This window comes from Neofelis nebulosa, chromosome 15 (assembly GCF_028018385.1).
Source record: "Neofelis nebulosa isolate mNeoNeb1 chromosome 15, mNeoNeb1.pri, whole genome shotgun sequence".
Classification (NCBI taxonomy): domain Eukaryota; kingdom Metazoa; phylum Chordata; class Mammalia; order Carnivora; family Felidae; genus Neofelis; species Neofelis nebulosa.
In genome coordinates, this window is record NC_080796.1 from 39,344,903 (window position 1) to 39,369,982 (window position 25,080).

Below are 25,080 nucleotides of genomic sequence, written 5' to 3' on the forward strand. Positions count from 1 at the left end.
AGCCACAACACTGTAAAGCATTCCACTGTGTTTTCAGAGAATAAGAATAAACAAACAAATAGAAATGAAGGCAAATGGAAAAGAGGAAAAGAAGACAAGAATGCAAAGATGACATCAAAACAGCTTAGGATGAAATGTCAAAAAAATCTCTGCATGGATGTGGTTTTTAAATATATTTTAAAAACATTTAAAAGGGCCAAAATGAAGCCAAATGCATTAGGGTTCAAAGTTTAGCAAATCAAGTAAAACTTTCTCCTGGTTTCATGCAAGAGTACATTTAATGTGCTTTTTGGATAGTTAAAATAAATACTACAGGGATTCTTTTTTGGCATAATTGAATGTGAAATTTAAAGTATGGTATTCTTAACTATTTTCATGAATTAGAAAAAAAACTGATGTGATGTTTCGTGTACAAAGTGAAACATAACAGTTCATCGCCTGGTTATTTGGAAGATAAACCCTCTCTTCAAACAACTGTGTTTTCAAGTTGGTTAGACTCATGCAAATGACCTTCAGCATGGTGATCCATCATGTGTACTTCATATCAAAATTTCAATTAATTTTAATGACAATTGCAATATTTCTCATGAAATATCTATTATAGGAATCAAAATACAATAAATGAAAAATAAAACCTTTAATTTAAAAAGTTTTGCTTATTTTATACATACTCTGAATACCATCATCCATAATCAGAGATAAATTCTAAGTTAGTTTTATTTAAAGTACCACAGATAATAAATGTGCATTTTGTTTTGGAAACCAACATGGTGGACAGCTTCACTGCTGGCAAGTTTTAGGGTATTTTGTTTTTGCATGAAAAGACAACATCCAATTAGCCTCTACAGGAACTCACCTCGGATTATATAAACCTGTCCACCTATCAAGTGTTTTAGACAACAGAACAGTCCATCTGACAACAGGGGGTGGAAAGCAGTAAAAGAAATAATGACCAGATGTCAATTGTTGGGTGAAAGAGGGTCAAAGGTTAGAATTAAAGAGGAAACACTGTTCACTGGGGTGGAAGAACACAAAACTTCAGCATTTTAATTGAGGCAGAGGGCTGAACAAAAGGGTTGCTGGGTAAATTTCATGGAATGAGAATTTTTAAGGTCATTGTGTAATCTTAAACAAAAATTACACTGTTTTAAAGGGGGACATCTTTATAATGATATCCTCTTGGTCTAAAGCACATTGAACATAGAATCATGCAAATTATCAGACTATAAAAGACTGCATAAAAGTCATTATATAGTTATTATTATGCTAAGTTTTGAAGTCTATCCATGCAATATTAAATATTTCAAATACTTCTATTACTTTCAATGTAATATAAAGTTAAGTTAAACAAAAGAAAATAGAACTGTCAACATTTTTGCTCTTGAATGTCCCCACGTTTCTTTCGATTATTCAGTCGATAACACAGTTCAAGGCCTACAACCAGGTATATACAAAGGGTCACCATCTTATATAATGTATACAGTATACGACAAACTGATACATTACTTTATAAATACTCCACTTCTTACAATTAATTTTAATGTTGACTTTTTTACCTACTAGCTGCTTCCCAGTTAACACCATTAACCACCCTGATGCTGATGATCTAATTCTAAAATAGAATTGTTCTATTTTAAATTGTTTTATTCTATGAATTGTTCTAACTAACCCTTACCTACTCTAAGTTTGGATGCATTATAACCTCTCACCCTGTTTATTATCCACCTCCGCTCTCTTCATTTTAGCTCTGGTTAGTGTTTCTCTGTTTCTATCAGAGTGGGTACAGCAAGGACAGAAAGGCAAGCATATCATTCCATTCTGCTATATTTTAGTATTTCAAACTGGGTATTTGTCAAAAAATCAAACTGTTAGCTAAAGCACAAATGGCAAACTGATAGCTGCTGGCCGGATGTAACCCCACATACTTATTTTGTTTATCTGTTACAGTGTTCAGAAGTTTTCGATTTCAATGTCTTGAGGCTGGGCATGCATGCTTGCATCTGGCACGTGCCTCACCATGCTCCTTATCTCCTGCCTGCAAAGTTTGTTCATTTAAGGTACTTTCCAGGCCAGGCCACGTGAGTTTGCATTCTAAATAGGTATCAATAAAGATAACCCTGGCCACACTTCCAAAGTTGTTTATTCTGGTAATTGCTTCCTTCCCCCTCTGAACTGGGGGACAATAATAATTCCATCCCTCTTTTATGCACCTTCATCTGACTTCAGTCTTAGATAACCCTGTGAAAGACACAACCTTACTTTCACATATGAGGAAACAGACTTAGGGGGAGTTAGGTTATTCATCCAAGGATAGAAATATAAACATAATTTTGGCCTTCTGACTTTTAATTCAGGAAGAGATACATTCCATGATGTCTGTAAGAAGCAAGGTTTCCAATATTACTTAGGGAAAATCAAATATATTTTTATGACTTTTCACTTAAATTGAAAAGACAATGTTTAGGACATTGGGGGGTAAAGTTCATTTAATTCAAGGGTAGAAAAAGTTTCCCCTCCAATAATTATTTAATACTTGGAGTAAAAGATGGCTTTTAAGCAAGTCTGTGAGAAATCTTTAAGCAAATTTAAGGTGGCCATTACTAGTTAAGATTTCCTTTCAATTGTTTAGGGCACTAACAGCCTTAATTTTAGAGAAGTATAAAGAAGCTGCTACATTCCTAGCTTATTTCTACAGATATCAATAAACATTAGGGAGGTGTACTGACAGTCTCTCTGTACTCCCATAATCCGCCCCCATGCCCCTGAGCAGGAAGAGAGATAAGGAGAGGGGAGTGAAAGGCATAGGGACCAGAGCAGAGGCATACCTTCTCACTTTCCTTTCCTAGTGTCTAGGGGAAATATCAAACTATTCCTTATTCTGTTTGTCCTGGTAAAGGCAAAGCCACGCCATTTAAGAAAAGACTGCAGGCAGTACCGATTTATAATATTAAGGGAGGAAAACTGTGAAGAAGCAGTTTCTTCTTAAATTATCATAGGGGAGAAAAGAGAAAAAAATATAGAAGTATAAACATTAGTTCATAGTACTGCATGCAGACAGAAAATACAACATCAATCTTAAGTTGACAACAACAGCCATACAGATTCCTGTGATCCTATCTGTGGAATATTATTAACTTAAAAAAAAAAAAACTTGTAACTTTTTCTAGCACTGGAAGATAATGGCTATGATAGGGATAATTTATTCGGCAGGCACTAGGAAAAATTAAAAGTCTTGTCTCCTTACAATTAATATTTTGAATTTCAAATTTTTCTACTTCCCAAATGACTGGAAATAGAAAGCATGAAACAGATTAGCTGATGATTATTACACCATTTCATTTTGATCAGTTAAGACTAAATGATAGGACTGAGGCCCTTAACACTGAGAGTCCCATAAGTGCAGAAAACAGAAGAATTAAAAAAAAAAAATTTTTTTTTTTTTTTTTTACTCACTGGGTGGTCTGTTTGCTGCCAAGTTTTTGAAGTGGCTGCCTTTTATCACTTCTGCTGATAGTCTGCCAGTTGTGGCATTGTAAAGCAGGCCAATGAGGATTTCTGGAACGGAGCCATGTTCAAGAGACTGGCATGAGGATGTACTTTCGCTACAGGACATTTCTGACATGCTCATTTGGGAGTCACAGCCCTGTAATCAAGAATGAAATCTTTATAGTATTTTTAAAAAAAAAGAAAAAAAAGATATATTAAGAGATACAGCATAAATGCTGTGTCATTACAATTGGGTAAATCACAATAAAGACAAGAGCTGCAAGCAAAATTCCCAAAAAGCTAGATTCGAAGTGTTGTTCTTAGCATATTTTAGTCTCTGGATCTCTCTTCATTACACAGCAGTCAAAGAAATAATAGGACATGAGTAGGTTTCATAAATCCCCGTGTATTTATATACAGATCAGAAAGGATAAACTTCTTAAACTCATAGGTGTCAGTGAACTATTTTTGGAATGTGAAAAATTGTTGTTTAAAGACTTATTAACCTTAAAGACTGACACAGACTTAGGCTCAATTACATTAAGCATAAATGTCTTTACTGTGTCTTTAATGACACAGAGTGGAAAACTTTGATTAAATAAACAAGACAAAAAGATCTGCTACTTGTAAGTCAATATGTAAAACTGAGATATAGAAAGTTTAAAAGGATGGGAAATTACTTATCATGCAAATAATAACCAAGAGAAAATTGGTATAGATAGATCAGTATAAGTCAAGGTTAGCTTAAAGGCAATAACCTCTACTAGAGAGGAAGAGTAAGCTCAATTTGAACTTTCATTTTACCAGGAAGATAAGGTAACTCCAAATTTGCAAGCACTTAGTAACAGGTGCTTAAAATACAGAAAGCAGAATTTGCCAGAACTAGAAAGAGAAGTAGGCAAATCAACAACTAATGGGGATAACTTGAGCATACTTCTTTCAGTAACTGACCAAACAGATAGACAAATAAATGCAGTAAAAATGTAAGATTTGAATATCACAATAAGCAAAACTGACCTAAGGGTAGTATGTAGAACACCATACCCCACAACTATGAAATATACATTTTTTCAAGCACACAGTGGTAGTTTTACAAAACTAATTACAAAAATAAAGCAAAGAGCAAAGATTTTTAAATGGCAGAACTCTTTCAGGATAGGTCTTTTAATCAGGCAGAAATCAAAACTATCTTCTAGTAAAGAGGAAAAAGTGCCCTATATATTTGGAAATAGCCCATGGTAACTAAATGATAACGAAGACAAGTTATCTGAAAAGAATAATAAAAATAAACACTGGAGAGTCCAATTTAAGAAGAGAGAAGGCACAAAAAACAGGAATGAAAAAGGAGACGTCACTACCTATGCTATGGATTATAAAAACATAAAAGGAAGGTAAAAAAAAATTTCTTCCAACAAATTTGAAATTCTGATGAAATGGATAGATTCCTGGAAAACTACAACTAACCAAAATGCACACAAGAAGAAATAAAATATCTAAATAGTGTTACTGAAAAAATTGAATTTACAACTAAAAACCTTTCCAAAACAAAACAAAAAAACAAAACAAAACTAAAAAACTTTAGGTAGATGGCTTCACTGGTGAATTCTAATTAATACTGCTAATCTTATGAAAACTCTTCCAGATGGGGAAAGAGGAAACACTCTCCAGTTTTACTTCAAGACTCTAGCAAAACCTTAAAGACAAAGCCTGACAAGGACATTATTAAAAAAAAAAAAATACAGGATTTTCTCATTCATGAACTTTGATTTCAAACCCTAAATAAACAACTGGCAAACCAAATCTAGCAATATATAATATCATACTTAATAGAAAAATTTTTGGATGTTTCCCCTTTGAAATTGGGGATGTGACAATAATGCCAACCATTACCACTTCTAGTTAACATTGTAGTGGAGATTCTACTCAGTGAAGCCTTACTAAGCCTTACTAGCCTTACTTAGCTTACTAAGCCTTACTAGCCTTACTAAGGGCAAGAAAAGAAAAGAAAGGAAGAGAAGAGAAGAGAAGAGAAGAGAAAAAGAAGAGAAGAAAAGAGAAGAGAGAAGAGGAAAAAAGAGGAAATGAAGGAAAAGGAAGTAAAAGAAAAGGAAAGAAAAGCTATGGAAAGCCTTACTAGCCTTCTAAGGGCAAGAAAAGAAAAGAGAAGAAAAGAAAAGAAAAGAAAGAAAGGGAAGGGAAAAAGAAAAGAAGAGAAGAAAAGAGAAGAGAGGAGAAGAGAAGAGAAAAGAGGAAATGAAGGAAAAGGAAGTAAAGGAAAAGGAAAGAAAAGCTATGAAAAAAAGATTTGGAGGGGAGGAGATAAAACTCCTTATGTGCCTATTATGTAACTATGTGTACCTGGAATCTAAACAAGTGCACAGATGAATCACAATTGCATACAAAGATAAAAATTATAAATCAACACATTGTTATATACCAACTAAACTTTGAAAAAACAATTTATTCAAAAATAGCATCTGTTAGAACGTAAGATATAAAATATCCAGGAATAAATGTACAAATGATATGTGAGGCCTCTACATAGAAAACTATGAATATTACTGAGGCAAACTGAGAAGTGCTACATAGATATACCACATTAATGTATTAGAAAGCCCAATTTTGTTATATCCTCTCCAGATTGACCTGTAGATTAAATGCAGTTAACAGTCAAAATCTCAATAGGTTTCTTTGTGGAGCTTGACAAACTAATCCTAAAGTGCTCATGGTATACACATACAATGCAGGATTATTCGCCCTTAAAAAAGAAGGAAATCCTGCCATTATGTGACAACATGGATGAACCTGGAGGACATGAGGCTGAGTGAAATAAGCCAGGCACAGACAAATACTGCATGATTCCACATAAACGAGATATCTAAAAAAGTCACACTCACAGAAGCAGAAAGCAGAATGTTGGTTGCTGAAGGGTGGGGGTAGAGGAATGAAGAGGTGCTGTTCAATGAGCATAAAGTTACAGTTATGCAAGATGAGTAAGTTCTAGAGGTCTGCTGTACAACCCAGTGCCTGTAGTTAACGATACTGTGTTGTATACTTACGCATTTGTTAAAGGGTGGACATCGTGTTAAATGTCCTTTTTACCAAAATATAATATAATATAATGAAATGGCATGAAATAAAAATACATGGTAGAATGCCCTGTTCTACTGAGTATCTACTGTCTATCAAAATTTATTATAAAGTTACATCATTTAAGACAATGTGACAAAAACAATGTACAATAGACTATCAGAATAGAAAGACCACAAATTAACCTAGGCATACACAGACACTTAATTTACAAGAGTGGAATCACAAAGCAGTGGGGAAAGGATTATAATGAATAGTGCTAAGACAACTGGCTATCCACCCAGAAATCAATGAAAACTAACCCCTACTTCAAAACATGCCAGAAAGTCAATTCTGAATCTAAATATAAAAAGAAAAATGATAGGGGCACCTGGGTGGGTCAGTCAGTTAAGCATCTGACTCTTGATTTTGACTCAGGTCGTGATGTCACAGTCTGTGGGACTGAGCCCTGCGTGGGGCTCTGTGTTGACAGTGTGGAGCCTGCTTGGGATTTTCTCTGTTCCTCTCTCTCTGTCCCTTCGTCTCTCTCTCTCTCTCTCTCTCTCTCTCTCTCAAAATAAATAAAAAAACTAAAAAAAAAGCAAAATGATTAATCTATATGTTAACATAGGGGATCATATTCACGATCGCAGGGTAGGGAAAGACTTCCTACAGAGGTTACAAAAGCATTAATCATAAAGGAGAAGTTTGGTGAATCTGACAAAATTAAAATTAAGAATTCCTAAGCTTCAGCAGAGACTTTTAGGATGGCAAAGAGGCAAACAATCAGTTGTGAGAAGAGGTCTATAACACATATAGTTAACAATCAGCTCAAATCCAGACTATGTAAAGAACACTTATAAATCAATAAGAAAATGACAACACCATGTAAAAGTGAGGAGACATCTGAACCAGCAATTTCACAGAAGAATAGCCAATGAAATACATGAAATGTTGTTCATTAGTAATCAGGGAAATGGAAATTAAAACCATGAGGTGTCAATACACAACAAACAGGCTAAAAAAAGAGTGTGGTGAGTTCACAGAGCAATGGGAACTTACATGTTCCTCTGGTGGTAAAGTAATATGGGTTTTAAAGATGTTAAAAATACACTTACCTTATGACATGGCAATACATACCCGTCAGAAATATGTACCATGTTTATCAAAAGCCATATGAAAGAATGTCCATAGCAACATTATTCACAAGGGCCCCAAACAGCAGAAAGGATAAATAATCTGTGGTGACTTCATACAATATAGCAACAATACTGTACATATACAGCAACGAAAACTAATTATAACTACATTTACAAACATGACTTAGAGTGAAAAATGCTGAACCTAAACGGATACTTGGCTGTGTAATTTCATTTATGTAAATTTCAAAACCAGCAACCACACACACACAAAAAAACAAAACAAAACCAAAAACAAAAGAACAGACAAAACTGAACCACGGTATTTCCAATGCATCAATAAGTGGTAAAACTATAAATCAAGCAAGCAAGTGATTAATATAAAAGTCAAAATTGTGGTTAACTCTAGGGGTGGGGAGAGAAGGTACAGTGATTGGGAAGGGCATGCTGGGGCTAGCTGCGGGTACTGGTAATGTTTTATTTCTTGCCCTGGATTGCAGTTACATGGGTAGTACATTTCTGTTTTCCATACTTTTCTAAAGTGTGCTGGATTTCAGAAGACAAAGGTTTAATGAAAGAATTATATGATACAAGTATATAATATATACACAAATTAATGTACAGTGATAAAAGTAAACATTTAAGACTTTATTTGAAGATTCCTAAGAGGATTAACTCCACAAGTTCCACAAAAAAAGATGATAATGCTTTTTCCAATAATGGACTTCCATATTTAAAATATATTAGATGTAGATTTTCAGATTTAAAAAAAAAATCTAAAAATGTTTTATACAAATCCTCATGTCTGAGTCTACTGTTGGCTATATAAGTAATTAAGGAGAATTAATACACACCTGGAAACTGAATTAACTCACTGGACTAGTATTTAGATGGAAAAGTCTCATATTTTCAAATTTAACTCTAAATCATAGAGGAGAAAGTCAAAAGGAATATACATCTTGTATTTCTAAATCATGGGTACACAAAACACATAGTTTGGTATGTTTTCATGACAGTTGGAGGAGGAAACATAATTTTAGTAAGTTTCAATTAGGATATATCATCACTTATGAAAATAGTGTCAGAAACATGCTCAAGCACATTTGGTGCATTTGCTACATTAGGCTATTACACTAGCAGCATCTGTTAGAATATTGTGAGATACATTTTTCATAATATAGTATTTTTCACATTAACCTACTGTCAGATATAATAAGATGTGAATCTAATATTTTCTTATTAACACAGAGGTCACATCGCCAATTTTGAGCAACAAAGCAATGTACCAAGACAGTCCTGGAAAAGGCTTTTCTTGCTTCTAAGGAAAACAGCCAACTTCAGTCCTCACTTTACTGCTATAAAAATGTCCTTGTCTCCAAGCCCAACAGAAAAGCAAGAGTGATAAGATCCTTGGTGATCACATTCTATTTCAGTAAGCCCCGCTGAAATACAGTAGTGTTTAACACAAAAAACAAAATCAAAAACCAAAAACCAAAAACCAAAAACCAAACCCCAAAACCCTCAACAACCACTATTGTCTAAAGGAATTCATTCTGAATTTATTTAGCACCTTAGGAAAAGTGCCAATCTCAAGGTCCTCCCATCGCCATCAGTGTAATGCCTATCCAATACTGGCACAGGTGTGGCAGTCCAAGGAGATCACGGAGCACATCAGAAACAGTGTCGAGTAACTATATAAACAGACTAACTGCAGCAAAGGCAAATTAAATACAGATACTACAAACCCCAGTGGCATCTTTCCTCTCACTGTCCCTCAGGGCATGCTGCTCTGTTCAGTGTGTACTCAGGAATCTCTACTCTCTCTGCAGAACCCATCATTAATTTATAATTGGGGCTTGCCCAGGTTGAAGTAACTGCAGGTGATTAACCCAAAGTCAAACAAATCCCAATTATAATTAGGTCTACTTAAAGGAGTCGTCCCACAGGCTCCCCAAAGTGAAAGTATATCTTCTTTCCACCTAAGATAGTTTTTTTTTTTTAAATTTCTTTTTCATACTTCCTCTCTTTCCCCCTGAGTCCTCTGCCCTAGGGTGGAGGATTATAAGCAATTCTGTGAAAGTAGAAAAAAGTCTATTTAATTTTTCAGGGAAATGAATAAACTCTATATAATGTTTACCATAAGCAGAATTAGTGCTTACGACAGCCATCACACATCCTTAATGGTGTCAACAGGTTAAAATTAGGTGGGAGCTTGCAAAGACAGAGGAAAAAAAACCCCTAAGATTAAAAAACAACATAATTCCTATTAAGGAAATGTACTGGGCTTTTTATTAATACTAAACTGATTCCATCTTACTTGGAACCACTTAAAGAATTTTTAAGGGAAAACTGCTGAGCTGAGCAATGATAATTACTATAAATTTGAGTAGTTTGTTGAATTTATTTTCACTGTGGCTGGAAGATATTCTCTAGTTTTTAATGTAATTTGCACGTGAAAGGCTTCCACGACACTTTTCTGAAAATGGGGTGATGAGGGCACAGAGGGTGCTGACGTGTGACAAGAAGGAAGCCACCTATTGCAGGGTTGGAGCTGGCTGGTGTCATCTCTAACAGCACCTTCCCTCCTCAGGACCCTTTCCCAGCCCCGGTTACTCAACTTCTATCAGGCTAGGTAAGCCAGAGGCAATTGCAGCAAAGAGAAAGCAAGAACAGCATAACCGCTCCAAACCTTGCCCCAATCCAGTGTAAAGGAGACCCATGCTCTGTTCTAGTAGCGGTAAAGACACCAAGTGACTCCAAAGGATAACTTACAAGTGAGCTAGGGATGGATGGAGAGCTGAAATTTCAGGGTAGTGTTGGAATCAGGATCCTTCTGGTTGCAAGTGACAGAAAATTCAGCTTTAACTTAAGCAGAACAAGGGGGTTTATTGGCATCTGTAACGCAACAGTGAGTAAGGTAGCTTCAGGTACTCACTGATCTACACCTTAACCTTGGTCCCTAGGAACTGGTTCTCCTTATCCATTTTTCAGCTGTGTTCCTCAATTTGACTTTACTCTCAGGTGGACACTTTCCTTCCTAGTTGCCAGGTAGTGTTCAGCAGCTCTGAGTGTTGTAGGAAAGAGGAAGGCAGCATCCTGACTGCTTCAAGCAAAACTCCAGAACTTGCTAGTCAGGGCCCTTGAAGATTTAATTCCAGGGCTTTGGAATAAAGTTACTTCATCAGGAGTACAAGGGCAGGCTGGTCTCCCAAGCAAGATCTGGATACTGTGGCCGCAAGAAGAGATATGTACGCTAGGTTGTTTGTGTCTGCTTTTCCTCCGCTTGGCCCCTCTAACAGGATGTTCTAAGAGGAACATCACTCATGTTACTGAGGAGTTGCTTATGTTGTTGCTGTTGCTCTAATTGTGACTACCTCCCTCATGATCTTTGCTGGGTTCGGTCTGCAGTCATCTGGCTTGCAATAGCCAAGCAGGAGGAAAAGTGGTTCAGTGAAAGGGAATGTTACTGCACTCCTGGAGCACAGCTCTGACATTCAGGTTAGATAATGGAGAGTGGAAGGAAAAGTAGTAAATTCATACTTTCTCTTTCATAAAGTTTTTTTCAACGTTTTTTTTTTTTTTTTTTTTTTTAATTTATTTTTGGGACAGAGAGAGACACAGCATGAACGGGGGAGGGGCAGAGAGAGAGGGAGACACAGAATCGGAAACAGGCTCCAGGCTCCGAGCCATCAGCCCAGAGCCTGACGCGGGGCTCGAACTCACGGACCGCGAGATCGTGACCTGGCTGAAGTCGGACGCTTAACCGACTGCGCCACCCAGGCGCCCCTCATAAAGTTTTTTTCATATCAACACTGAAAACTTAATGCATTGAGGTTTAAGATAAAAGGAAAATTAATTGTAAAATAAAAACAAAATATTTTATATTAACAATACCTGACTACAGCATCATGTAGAGATGGTCATGCAAAATTCCTGCTCTGATTAAGATGTATATATGGGTACACACATGTATGTACATATATGCACATATTATTTTTCTTGCTGCATTCAATATGAACATATGTAATTTGGCTTTCTTGTATATATGCTTGTGAGATTGGCTTATAAAGTTTATAGATTTTTCTCACACTGTCAAATAACTCTTATGCCATATAAACTATTTCAGAGCATGCAAAGGAAAAGTACTCAACTTCTCTTTTGAGACTTGTATAATTTTGACATCAACTAGACAAAAAGAACATAAGAAATTACAAACCAATCTCACTTATAAACATACATGCAGAAATCCCAAATTAGAGATTGTTGAGTTTAGCAAAAATACATACTTATGCACATATACATATATAATCATATACATATATACACACACACATATATGTTTTTTATCAAACTGGTATTATTCTGGGAGAGTTATTTGTTCAGTGAAGTTGGGGAAAACTTGCCTCTGAAACTTAACCATCTTTTTTTCTTTCCCTCTTTCTTTTATGAGAATCTTTTTGACTACTGATTGAACTTCTTAATAGTAGTAAGATCTTTTCTATGATCCCTAAATCACTTTTTAGAAATTTGTATTTTTCAAGAAAATTGCTCATTTCAGTAAGTTTTCATATTTGTTTTCCTAGAATTGTTCTCCTTATGATTTTAAAATTTCCACTGAATTGGTGATTATGTTCTCCTTTTCATTTAACATATTGTTTCTTTTTTTTTCCCTTATCAGTATCTCCAGGGGTTTATCTACTATATTAGTAATTTCAAAAAACCAAATTTTCTTTCTGTTAAACTACTTTACTATTTTTCTTTCAATAATTTGTTTTTGTTTCGAACTTCTTCAGGTGGAAGGATCTGCACTCTTTTTTACCCTCTTACAAGTATATTTAAGGCTATCCATTTCCCTCTAATATTGCTATAGCTGCACCATACAAATTTAATAATGTTTTCATTTGTTTGAGTTTAAATACTTCTAATTTCCATTATTTTTTTTTCCTTTGACTCTGAGTTAATTTAGAAAGTTTTTTGTTTGGGGGTGCCTGGGTGGCTTAGTCAGTTAAGCATCTGACTTTGGCTCTGGTCATGATCTTGTGGTTCATGAGTTTGAACCGTGCATTGGTCTCTGTGCTGACAGCTTGGAGCCTGGAGCCTGCTTTAGATTCTGTGTCTCCCTCTCTCTCTGCCCCCCCGCCCCGCCACTTGTTCTCTCTCTCTCTCTCTCTCTCTCTCTGTCTCTCTGTCTCTCAAAAATAAACTTTAAAAAAAGGAAAATTTTTTGTTTGAGTACCTAAATATACAGAGTTAAGGGGTGGGAGTGGTAGGAAACAGCCTCTTTTAACCTCATCTTCTAATATGCTACTTCTCAGTTATGGAGTTCTAGCTAAATGGGCCTCTTTGCTATTCCTTGGAGCATCACACATAGTCTGGGCTCTCAAGATTGGCTGTTCCATCTTCTTGCAATGTTCCTTCCTCACATACGCACATGGCTAACTCCTCATTTCTTCCAAGTCTTTGCTCACGTGTTACACTCTCAATGAGTTTTATCCTACCTCTTATTTAAGTAGGCTTCATGCCCAGTGCAGAGCCCAATGTGGAGCCTGAACTCATGATCCTGAGATCAAGACCTGAGCTGAGGTCAAGAGTCAGATACTTAAGCTACTGAACCACCCAGGCACCCCTATCCTACCTCTTATTTAAAATTATACCTCCTTGAGACCAAAAGTGACAAGTAAAAAGGCAAGAAACACACAAGCAGTAAAAATGAATATTTCTGTAAAAACCAGTCAAGGAACTCACACACAGAAAAGGATATAACATATAATAACATATACCTAAAACATGGGGAGGCGAGGAGAAAAGAATGTGTTGAAACTTGAACCATCAACCTAATATAGACTGCTATTTGCAGAAGAGGTTATATACAAACCTAAAGGCAACTAGATATCAAAAACCACTAATAAACATGCAAAGAATAAGACCAAGAAATTCAAACATGTCACTAAAGAAAACCAGCAAAACATGAAAGAGAAAGACAAGAAAGGATCAGAGAAAGTCTCCAGAAACTATGATAAAACAAGTAATAAAATAGCAATAAATATGTATCTGTGAATAATTACTCTGAATATAAATGGATTAAATATACCAATCAAAAGATGTAGGGAGTCAGAATGGCTTAAAAACAAACAAACAAAAAAACCCCAAGATCCATCTATATGCTGCCTACAACAGACTCATTTTAGACCTAAAGACACTTGCAGATTGAAAGTGAGGGGATGGAGAAGCATCTATCATGCAAGTGGATGTCAAAAGAAAGCCAGAGCAGCAGTACTTATATTGGACAAACTAGACTTTAAAACAAAGACTGTAACAAGGACACCATATAATCATAAAGGGGACAATCCAACAAGAAGATATTATAATTGCAAATATTTATTCACCCAGTATGAGAGCACCCAAATATATAAAACAATTAATAATAAACATAAAGGGACAAATTGATAATTATACAGTAACAGGGGACTTTAACACTACACTTACATCAATGGACACATCATCCAAATAATAAATAAGGAGACAACGGACACACTGGACCAGATGGGCTGAACAGATATATTCAGAACATTTTACCCTGTAACAGTAGAATACACATTCTTTTCAAGTATACATGGAGCATTCTCCAGAATATATCACATATTAGGTCACAAAAGAGGCCTCAACGAATACAAAAAGACTGAAGTCATACCATGTACCTTTTCTGACCACAATGCTATGAAACTAGAAGTTAACCACAAGAAAAACATCTACAAAGACCACTAATACATGGAGGTTAAACAACATGCTACTAAACAATGAATGGGTCAACCAGGAAATCAAAGAGGAATAAAAAAAAAATACATGGAAACAAATGAAAATGAAAACACAATGGCCCCAAACCTTTGGGATCCAGCAAAAGTGGTCCTAAGAGGGAAGTATATAGTAACACAGGTCTACCTCAAGAAGCAAGAAAAATCTCAAATAAATAACCAAAATTTATACCTACTGGAGCTAGAAAAAGAACAACAAACAAAGCCTAAAGCCAGCAGAAGGAAGGAAATAATAAAGATGAGAGCAGAAATAAATGATATAAAAACTAAAAAAAAAAAAAAAAAATCATTGAAACCAGGAGTTGACTCTTTGAAAAAAATAATGAAATTGATAAACGTCTACATCTAGCCAGACTTATCAAAGAGTAAGGACCCCAATAAATAAAATCCCAAATGAGAGAGGAGAAATAACAACCAACACCACAGAAATACAGACAATTATAAAAGAATATTATGAAAAACTATATGTCAACAAACTGGACAACCTAGAAGAAATGGATACATTCCTAGAAACATATAAACTACCAAAACTCAAACAGGAAGAAATAGAAAACTTGAACAGAGAGATAACCTGCAAAGAAATTGAATCAGTAACCAAAAAACTCCCAACAAACAAAAGCCCAGGACCAGATGGCTTCACAGGTGAATTCTAGCAAACACTTAAAGAAGAGTTAATACCTATTCTCAAACTATTCCAAGAAACAGAAAAGGAAGGAAAACTTCCAAATTCATTCTATGAGGCCATCATTACCCTGATACCAAAAGCAAATATAGACATAACTAAAAAAGAGAACTACAAGCCAGTATCCTGGATGAACGCAGATGCAAAAATTCTCAAGAAAATACTAGCAAATGGAATCCAATAATATATTAAAAAATTTATTCACCACAATCAAGTGGGATTTTTTTCTGGATTGCAAGAAAATTTGCAAAACGAACAATATGATCATTTCAATATATGCAGAAAAAGCATCTGACAAAGTATTGCATCCATTCATGATAAAAACCCTCAACAAAATAGATTTACAGGGAACATACCTCAACATAATAAGGCCAGCTATGAAAACACCCACAGCTAATATCATCCTCAATGGGGAAAAACGGAGAACTTTTTCTCTATGGTCAGGAGCAAGACAGGATGTCTACTCTCACTTCTATTCAACACAGTACTAGAAGTCCTAGCCACAGCAATCAGACAACAAAAAGAACTAAAAGGCATCCAGGGGTGCCTGCCTGGCTCAGTCAGTAGAGCATGTGACTCTTGATCTGAGAGTAATGAGTTCAATCCCCACGTTGGGCAAGGAGCCTACTTAAAATAAATAAAATTAATTTAAAAAATAAAAGGCACCCAAATCAGCAAGAGAGAAGTAAAACTTTCACTACTTGAAGATGACACAGTATTATATATAGAAAACTTGAAAGACTCCACCAAAAATCAGCTAGAACTGATAAACGATTTCAGTAAAATCCCAAGATACAAAATCACCATACAGAAATCTGCTGCATTTCTATACATCAATAATGTAGTAGGAGAAAGGGAAATTAAGGAATCATTCTCACTTACAATAGCACCAAGAACAACAAGATAACTGGGAATAAGCGTAACCAAAGAGGTAAAAGACTTTACTCTGAAAACTATCAAACACTGATGAAAGAAATTGAAGACAACACAAAGAAATAGAAAAACATACAGTACTCATGGATTAGAAGAACAAACTGTTAAAATGTCTATACTACCCAAAGCAATCTACCCATTTAATGCAATCCCTATCAAAATATCAACAGCATTTTTCACAGAACTAGAACCAACAATCCTAAAATTTGCAGGAAACTACAGAAGATCAAATACTCAAGGAAACTCTGAAAAAGGAAAGAAAAACAAAGCTTAGAGGCATCACTATTCCAGACTTCAAGTTATATCTCAAAGCTGAAGTAATCAAAACAGTATGGTACTGGCACAAAAATAGACACATATATCAAGTGAACAGAACAGAAAACCCAGAAATCAACTCATAATTATATGGTCAATTAATCTTCAACAAAACAGGAAAGAATATCCAGTGGGAAAAAGAATGCCTCTTCAAAAAATGGTGTTGGAAAAACTGGTCAGCAACATGCAACAGCATGAAACTGGACCACTTTCTTATACCATACATTAAAATAAATTCAAAAAGGATTAAAGACCTAAACGTGAGACCTGAACCCATAAAAATCCTAGAAGAGAACACAGGCAGTAACTTCTTTGACATCAACCGCAGCAACTTTTTAGATAGGTCTCCTGAGGCAAGGGAAACAAAATAAAAAATAAACTATCGGGACTACATCAAAATAAAAACTTCTGCACAGTGAAGGAAACAACAAAACTAAAAGGTAACCTAAGAAATGGGAAAAGATATTGCAAATGACATATATGATAAAGGGTTAGTGCTCAAAATATATAAAGAACTTATAAAACTCAACACCCAAACAACAAATAATCTAATTAAAAATAGGCAGAAGACATGAATACATTTCTCCAAAAAAGACATCCAGATGGCCAACAGACACATGAAAAGATGCTCATCATCACTTATCATTAGGGAAATGCAAATCAAAAGTACAATGAGATATCATCTCATGCCTGTCAGAGTGGCTGAAATCAACAACACCAGAATACAACAGGTATTGGTGAGGATGTGGAGAAAGAGGAACCCTCTTACACTGTTGATGGGAATGAAAACTGGTGCAAACACTCTAGAAAAAAGTATGGAGGTTCCTCAAAGAGTTAAAAATAGAACTACCCTGTGATCCAGCAATTGCACTACTATGTATTTAACCAAAGAATACAAGAACACTAATTCAAAGGGATACATGCATCCCTATGTTTATAGCAGCATTATCTACAATAGCCAAATTATGGAAACAGCCCAAATGTCCATCCATTGATGAATGGATAAATGTGTACACACACACACACACACACACACACACACACACACACACAGAGGAACATTACTCGGCCATGAAAAAGAATGAAACCTTGCCATTTGCAATGACATGGATGGAGGTAGAGAGTATTATGCTAAGTGAAATAAGTCAGTCAAAGAGAAATACCATATGATTTCACTCATATGTAGAATGTAAGATATAAAACAAATGAGTACAGAGGAAAAAGAGAAAGGCAAACCAAGAAACAGACTGTTAACTATAGAGAACAAACTGATGGTTACCAGAAGGGAGGTGGGTGGGTGGATGAGTGAAATAGGTGATGGGGATTCAGGGGGGCCCTTGTCTTGATGAGCCCTGGATGATGCACGGAAGAGTTGAATGTCTGTATTGCACACCTGAAGCTAATATTACCCTGTATGTTTCTAACTGAAATTTAAATAAAAACTTAAAAAAAATAAAATTATGCCTCCTTTCCCACTAGCATTCCTGATTCTGCTCACCGTTTCTTTTTCCCCCCGTAATACTCATAACCTTCTCACATGCTGTATTCTTATTATATTTATTTATGTTTATTCTCTCTCTCTCTCTCTCTCTCTCTCTCTCCCCCCTTCTCTATAACGAGTTAAGTTCCATGCAGGTCAAAATTTATTTCTGTTTTTTTCATTAATGTACACCAATAGCTAGAACAATGTCTGACAAAATATGTGTGCAACAGATATATGTTGAATGAATTTCTGATTTCATTGCAATGTGGCCAAAGAATGAAGTTTATATGATATTGATTCTTTGATATTTGTGGAGACTTCCTTTGTAGTCTAGCATATGGTTGACGTTTGTAACTGCTCTACATATGCTTAAATTTATTAAGTTGAGGTCTCATATATAAATCAGACTTGTGAAGTGTTACTCAAATCTTCCATATCCTTACTTGTATTTTTCTGCTTGCTCTATCTATCTCTGCTTATTTAGATTTTCTACGTGTTTAACAATCTCTTGGCTCACCATCAGTTCTTCCATCTTTTTTCTTACTCTGAACTCAATGTTCTTCTTATAAAAGTATATGCTTTAGTAATTATTCCAGCAATGATCTACGAGTGGTAAACTCTCTTGGCCTTTGCCTGAAAATATCTCGAGTTTGCTTTCTCCCCTAAATGATATTTAGGTGGTGATAATATTCTAAGTTGGTAGTTCATTTGCCCTGGCACCTTAAAGATACCATACCACTGCCTTCTGGTCCTTAGGGCTATTGTGAAGCCTTCTGTTAGATGAATAGTTTTCTTATATTTTCTCTGTGGTTACTTTCATCATTTTGTCTTTGGTGTTTTGTCCTCTCCCTTGTAACTTTTATAGGCGTGCATTTGTTTTGATATTCCTGTATAGGACCTGTCTTTTCTCAATCTGATGATCTAAGTATTTCAAACATGGCCTCTCATTTTCTATAGTCTGTCATTCTGCAGTTCTTATAAGAAAATATACTTAACATTCTCATTCCACCCTCCCTATTCCTTACACTCTTATTCATATTTTTCATTGATTCTATTTTTAATGACTCTATTTTTCATTCTGGAAGTTCCATATGGTCATTATTTAAATCTGTCTTCTTTTCCATATTGTCTTGTTCTTTCCTTGTGGTTTCTATTACCTCTCTTAGCTTTTTATTCATTTAAAACATATTTATTGTATAATCTCTTTCACAGTGTTCCATTAGTTTATGTCCTAGAGATGCCAATATACCTATCTTTGGGGTCTACTAACTATCATTCATGGTGGATCATTTCTTTGTGCTTGTATTTTAAAAATGTGAATCTTCTTATGTGAATCCTGAGAAACTTAACAGAAACCCATGGGGGAGGGGAAGGAAAAAAAAAAAAAAAGAGGTTAGAGTGGGAGAGAGCCAAAGCATAAGAGACTGTTAAAAACTGAGAACAAACTGAGGGTTGATGGGGGGTGGGAGGGAGGGGAGGGTGGGTGATGGGTATTGAGGAGGGCACCTTTCGGGATGAGCACTGGGTGTTGTATGGAAACCAATTTGACAATAAATTTCATATATTAAAAAAAAATAAAATAAAAATGTGTATCTTCAAGGGGGATTATTTTTTTCTGTAGGAATTCTGTATGGCCTAGGTTGACTACCTGAACAAAACAGAATGTCATTTAAGGAAAAGAAGTAATAGGGCTAGCATACTGGTAGAAAATTAACAGTGTCCATCACACCATCATACCTAATATTTATATTCTCAGTTTGTTTAATGATTTTGAGAATCACTCATGTTCATCTCACAGTCGTGATTTATTTGTGACCAGAATTCAGGTTAGTTGCAAAAAATAATTAAATAAGCTTATACTGTTTCTTCTTACTAAAGGAAACAACAGAACAGAAGCAAAACAGCTATTTGGGAACTCAGCAGTATAACATTTTATTGAATGCTTGTTCTTTTCAAGGCACTGTACTAGGAAAGAGATTCACTGATTTGAAAGCAGACTATAAAAAATGCCTTGAGAGGTTTTATGGGGGAATATAGGTGGATATGACTAATTCTGGGATACCAAAAACTCTATTCCTGAGAAGAGGTATTTGAAGTTGGCCTGAAGGAGGTTTCAATAGTCACGGTTAAGGGCATTTCAGAAATAGAGTTTGAGATAAGGCCCAAACGTAGACAGCATGTTTGGTAAGTGTAAATTGATCTGGTATGGTTGGTATATGTGGGGAAAGGGGTAGAAAATGTAGCCAGAAAGGAAAGTTGAAGCCGTATTTTAGTCACTTAGCACTATTTCCATCAGAGATGTATCACATGGCCCTGTAACTTATTTTGTCTGTCTTTCCTACCAGACTGTAAGTCCTTTGAGGGCAGAACCTTTATTTATCTTTACATGTCCCCAAATGTCACGCAGCAGGCATTTAATAACTACTGTTGAATGAAAAGAAAAAGTGGTGAAAGGCATGAAACGTGATGGTAAGAAAAACTGGGCCTGCTCTATAAGCAGTGGAAAGTAGGAGAGGTATTTTTTTTTTCTCACTCTAATTATTATTTTTTTTATTTTTTAATATATGAAATTTACTGTCAAATTGGTTTCCATACAACACCCAGTGCTCATCCCAGAAGGTGCCCTCCTCAATACCCATCACCCACCCTGCCCTCCCTCCCACCCCCCATCAACCCTCAGTTTGTTCTCAGTTTTTTAACAGTCTCTTATGCTTTGGCTCTCTCCCACTCTAACCTCTTTTTTTTTTTTCCTTCCCCTCCCCCATGGGTTTCTGTTACGTTTCTCAGGATCCACCTAAGAGTGAAACCATATGGTATCTGTCTTTCTCTGTATGGCTTATTTCACTTAGCATCACACTCTCCAGTTCCATCCACGTTGCTACAAAAGGCCAGATTTCATTTTTTCTCATTGCCACGTAGTATTCCATTGTGTATATAAACCACAATTTCTTTATCCGTTCATCAGTTGATGGACATTTAGGCTCTTTCCATAATTTGGCTATTGTTGAGAGTGCTGCTATAAACATTGGGGTACAAGTGCCCCTATGCATCAGTACTCCTGTATCCCTTGGATAAATTCCTAGCAGTGCTATTGCTGGGTCATAGGGTAGGTCTATTTTTAATTTTCTGAGGAACCTCCACACTGCTTTCCAGAGCGGCTGCACCAATTTGCATTCCCACCAACAGTGCAAGAGGGTTCCCGTTTCTCCACATCCTAGTAGGAGAGGTATTTTGAAGAGGAGAGTAACATGCTCAAATCCGGGTCTTAGAAAAATAACCCAGGGCCAAACTGAGTGCTTGGGCAGGGGGCACAATTTACTCTGTTGTGCTAGTGATGGCCAAGTCTTTTCTTGAGACTGCAGTCATGGTCTATCTTTATGTATATTTTACATCTTCAAGCAAAAAATCTGCAATTTTTTACCTTGTAGCAAAACGTAAGACTTTAAAAATCTGCTTTATAATATTTTATCTTAGAGATCTAGAAACATGTTATAGTGGCAGTAATCACGTGAGATTTCAAAAAAATTTGGAGGGGGGGGGGCGCCTGGGTGGCTCAGTCAGTTGAGCACCTGACTTCAGCTCAGGTCATGATATCGTATAGTTTGTAGGTTTGAGCCTCATGTCAGGCTCTGTGCTGACAGCTCAGAGCCCGGAGCCTGCTTCAGATTCTGTGTCTCCCTTCCTCTCTATCTCTCTCTCTCTCCTTCAATCTCTCTCTTTTTAAAAAAATTTTTTAACACTTATTTATTTTTGAGAGACAGAGCACGAGAGGGGGAGAGGCAGAGACACACACAGAATCCGAGATTTTTTTTTAATGTTTATTTATTTTGAGAGCATGTGTGTGAACGAGTGGGGGAGGGGCAGAGAGGGAGAAAGGGGATCCCAAGCAGGTTCCATGCTGTCATCACAGAGCCTGATGCAGGGCTCAGTCTCATGAACTGTGAGATCATGACCTGGGCCAAAATCAGGAGTCAGATACTTAACTGACTGAGTCACCCAGGCATCCCTCACGTCAGATTTTTGTAACCTAACAGCTTCAGCACATATTAAGAACTATGATTTTTGTTTCACAATTAATGTAGCTGACTTTCTTGTCTTCGTACTGGTCTGTCACATTTCTGAAAATTGCAAAAGCTTTCTCTGAGATGTCTGAGTCACTGGCAACGCAATTGGGTTGCTAAGGTAGTAAGGACTGTACCCTAGAAATTCCCTCACATATGCATGTGGGGAGGCGTGAGCTTTTTAAAACTGGTCACTAAGCTTACAGAGTGCTAGAATCACAGTTACTCCTATGCAAATTAGTGTATTCCAAATGTGTTAAATGTTCCCTTTAATTACTTTGTTTTAAATGAGATGATTTGAATCTGTGTTTTTAATAGAAATATATATTTTTAACTACTGGGAAACTGAATGGAATGACAACTAGAAAACAGCAACTCCAAATTATTTCTAAATGCCTTCTAAGTTGTGGATTATATTCTAATGTCCACGTGCTCCTGGTTTTCCAACTGTGGTTAGTGGAATCTATTGAATTTCCCTTTGAGAATAGAGTTTTATCTATTTAAAAATGAAAATAACAGTAATATATGCACATAAATGAGCATTAAAGAGGCAGTACAATGTACTGGTAAGGAAAGGAAAATTCTGGAGTCAGATGATCAGGGTCAGTCAGTTATGGGAATGGAACTGTTGGGTACATATTTACCATCTCCATCTAAAAAATGTGGAATCATAGTCTACTTCCTTAGTGGTTATACCACTTGTTAACATACAAGAGAAGAATGCATTTATCTGTATTGCAGGTTTCATTCAACATTGCTTGTATTTTGGACTAAACATTTCTGTTTAATTGAGAAATATTTGGGGATTGCAGAGTAAGCTGTTTAAAAAGAAATACCATTTCTAACTCCTTAGCTGTGTGAATCACATTCTTCTCTATATGGTGTAATTTCAAAAAAGAAATAAACTGTATTCAGAGCCAAAGTAAGACTAAAATGTATTATCAGCAATTGTAGGTAAGCTCTGACATTTTGCCATCTGTGTGACTTTGGGCATTTTTAAAAATTTGCTCAAGACTCAATTTCCTTATCTGTGAAAGTAAGATAGAACTAATACTATCTTAAAAATTTTATTCTAAATATTTTGCTCATTAAAACAGCTCCATTCTTTTCAGTGTTTGATGTTGTATGAAAATATTATAAGATTTCTGCTTGTAAAGTATCGCTATTATCTGCTTTATATATTTAGGTTAGAAATAATATTTCATTTGAAATAAAGGGTGTGAATGCTGGAGAAACCATGTACTACACTATCTTTATATCTTTCTGTTTGTGAATGGTCCATTCGATGACCAAATTTTAAACACTGTAAGACTGTGCTGCCCCCTGCTGATCTGGTTTCTCCAACATAGTTTGAATCTTCTGAGAAGTCAAAACTTAATACTTTAGTATAATAGTTAAGTAACCCCAAGGTAGGCTAGAAGACTATAATAATACAGATGGGAAACTATTAAATGTAGCTCTAAATAATATATGAAATTTGTCAAGATACTGAAGTACAATCTCATGGTGCAAACAAATAAACATAGTAATATGCTCCCAACTGTGTCATCTTTAACAAATTTAGATATCCCAATCCAAATAACCACTATAATTGCTATTGTTTAAAGTGCTGCTGACACCTTGTGGAAAATTAGCAAAATATATACATTTTGGCTTAATTGATTTTTTAAATATTTTAATGTCTATTTATTTTTGAGAGAGAGAGAGAGAGACAGAGACAGAGACAGAGAGTGAGCAGGGGAGGGGGAAAGAGAGAGGGAGACACAGAATCCAAAGCAGGCTCCAGGCTCTGAGTTGTCAGCACAGAGCCCAGTGCAGGGCTGGAACCCATGGACCATGAGATCCATGACCTGAGCTGAAGTCGGTTGCTTAACCGACTGAGCCACCCAGGCGCCCCGATTTTGGCTTAATTTAAATCCTCAATAATTATTTCCCTGATTCTTTCACTGAATTAACAGCAACTTGATCTTTATTTCCCTACATTAGAATAGCATTTGTACTTTGACTAGTTGCAACATACTAAATTTATACTTTTCATGCTAGAAATCTTGGGCATCTTCTCTCTTTTAATCTCACATATACAACCAGACACATCTTGGTGATTTTCCCTCCAGAAATCACCCCAAAATTGGCTCACCCTTACTATGAAGACTCCTCTAATAGAGTCTTATCACCTAGTAGTGTAAAGAGTACTTGACAAGAAATCAAAGAGGTAAGAGCAATGCTACCTGTTACTAGACCTAAAACATTCAGTAAATTACCTATTGAGATCTAATTTTTTCTCATTGTAAAATATTCTTTTTCATGTCCTGTCCAGCTATAAGATTACATGAGCTAACATATAATAAGTGCTTTGAAAATAAATCACTATAAGATAACTTCATTTCTATAATGCAACAACATCTTAGTTAGCTTTTCTATGATCTATGTACTCTGCCATGGATGTATGGAGTTGGAAATGGAGGATGGGAAGAATGGGAAGAGAGCAGGCACAGAAAAAATCTTCTATGCTCAGGTCAAGCTCCATGTCCACTCAATCTGTTATTTACTTTTGATTCTTTGAACTTTGGCCTTACAGCTCTCCTCTATAATGTTCTTAGGTCTTACTTAATTGGATGACCATTTTGAGTCAGCTTACCAGACTCTATCTCCATGCCAGAGGAAAGACATCAGACACCGGTAAACCAGATTTCTATAAAACTGGCTTTGAGGGACACCTGGGTGGCTCAGTCAGTTAAGCATCTGACTTTGGCTCAGGTCATGATCTCACAGTTCATGAGTTCAAGTCCTGCTTCAGGTGAGTTTGAGCCCTGCTTTGGGTAAGCATGAGCCCTGCTGTGGGTGATCCCCACTTCTCTCTCTCTCCCCTCTGTCCCTCAAAGGATTCTCCTTCTCTCTCTCTCTGTCCCTTGTTCACTTGTGCCCTCTCTCTCTCTCAAAAGAAAAAAAAAGGAAAAAATTGGCTTTGATGATGATGTACCTCTTCTCAAATACAGTTAAGGGCAGAATGGTGAAGTAAGGACCTCTGAAAATCTGCTCCTTCATAAAAGTGACAAGCATACTGGCAAAAACTGTCAAATCAACTTTTTCAGAACTTCTG

General features: G+C 36.0%; 1 protein-coding gene across 6 annotated transcripts in view; it reads right to left on the reverse strand.

Annotated features, from left to right (window-relative positions):
• SYT14 (synaptotagmin 14) overlaps positions 1 to 25,080 on the reverse strand; it is a 236,305-nt gene that overhangs the window by 13,326 nt on the left and 197,899 nt on the right. For 3 of the 6 annotated variants that reach the window (XM_058702301.1, XM_058702303.1, XM_058702298.1), the window contains 2 exons: positions 3,454 to 3,643; positions 857 to 913 (listed from right to left, as the gene is read on the reverse strand). In XM_058702301.1, the coding sequence (XP_058558284.1) occupies positions 857 to 913; positions 3,454 to 3,643 (247 nt within the window). The remainder of the gene's footprint in view (positions 1 to 856; positions 914 to 3,453; positions 3,644 to 25,080) is intronic. The other 3 variants (XM_058702300.1, XM_058702302.1, XM_058702299.1) reach the window with 1 other exon arrangement.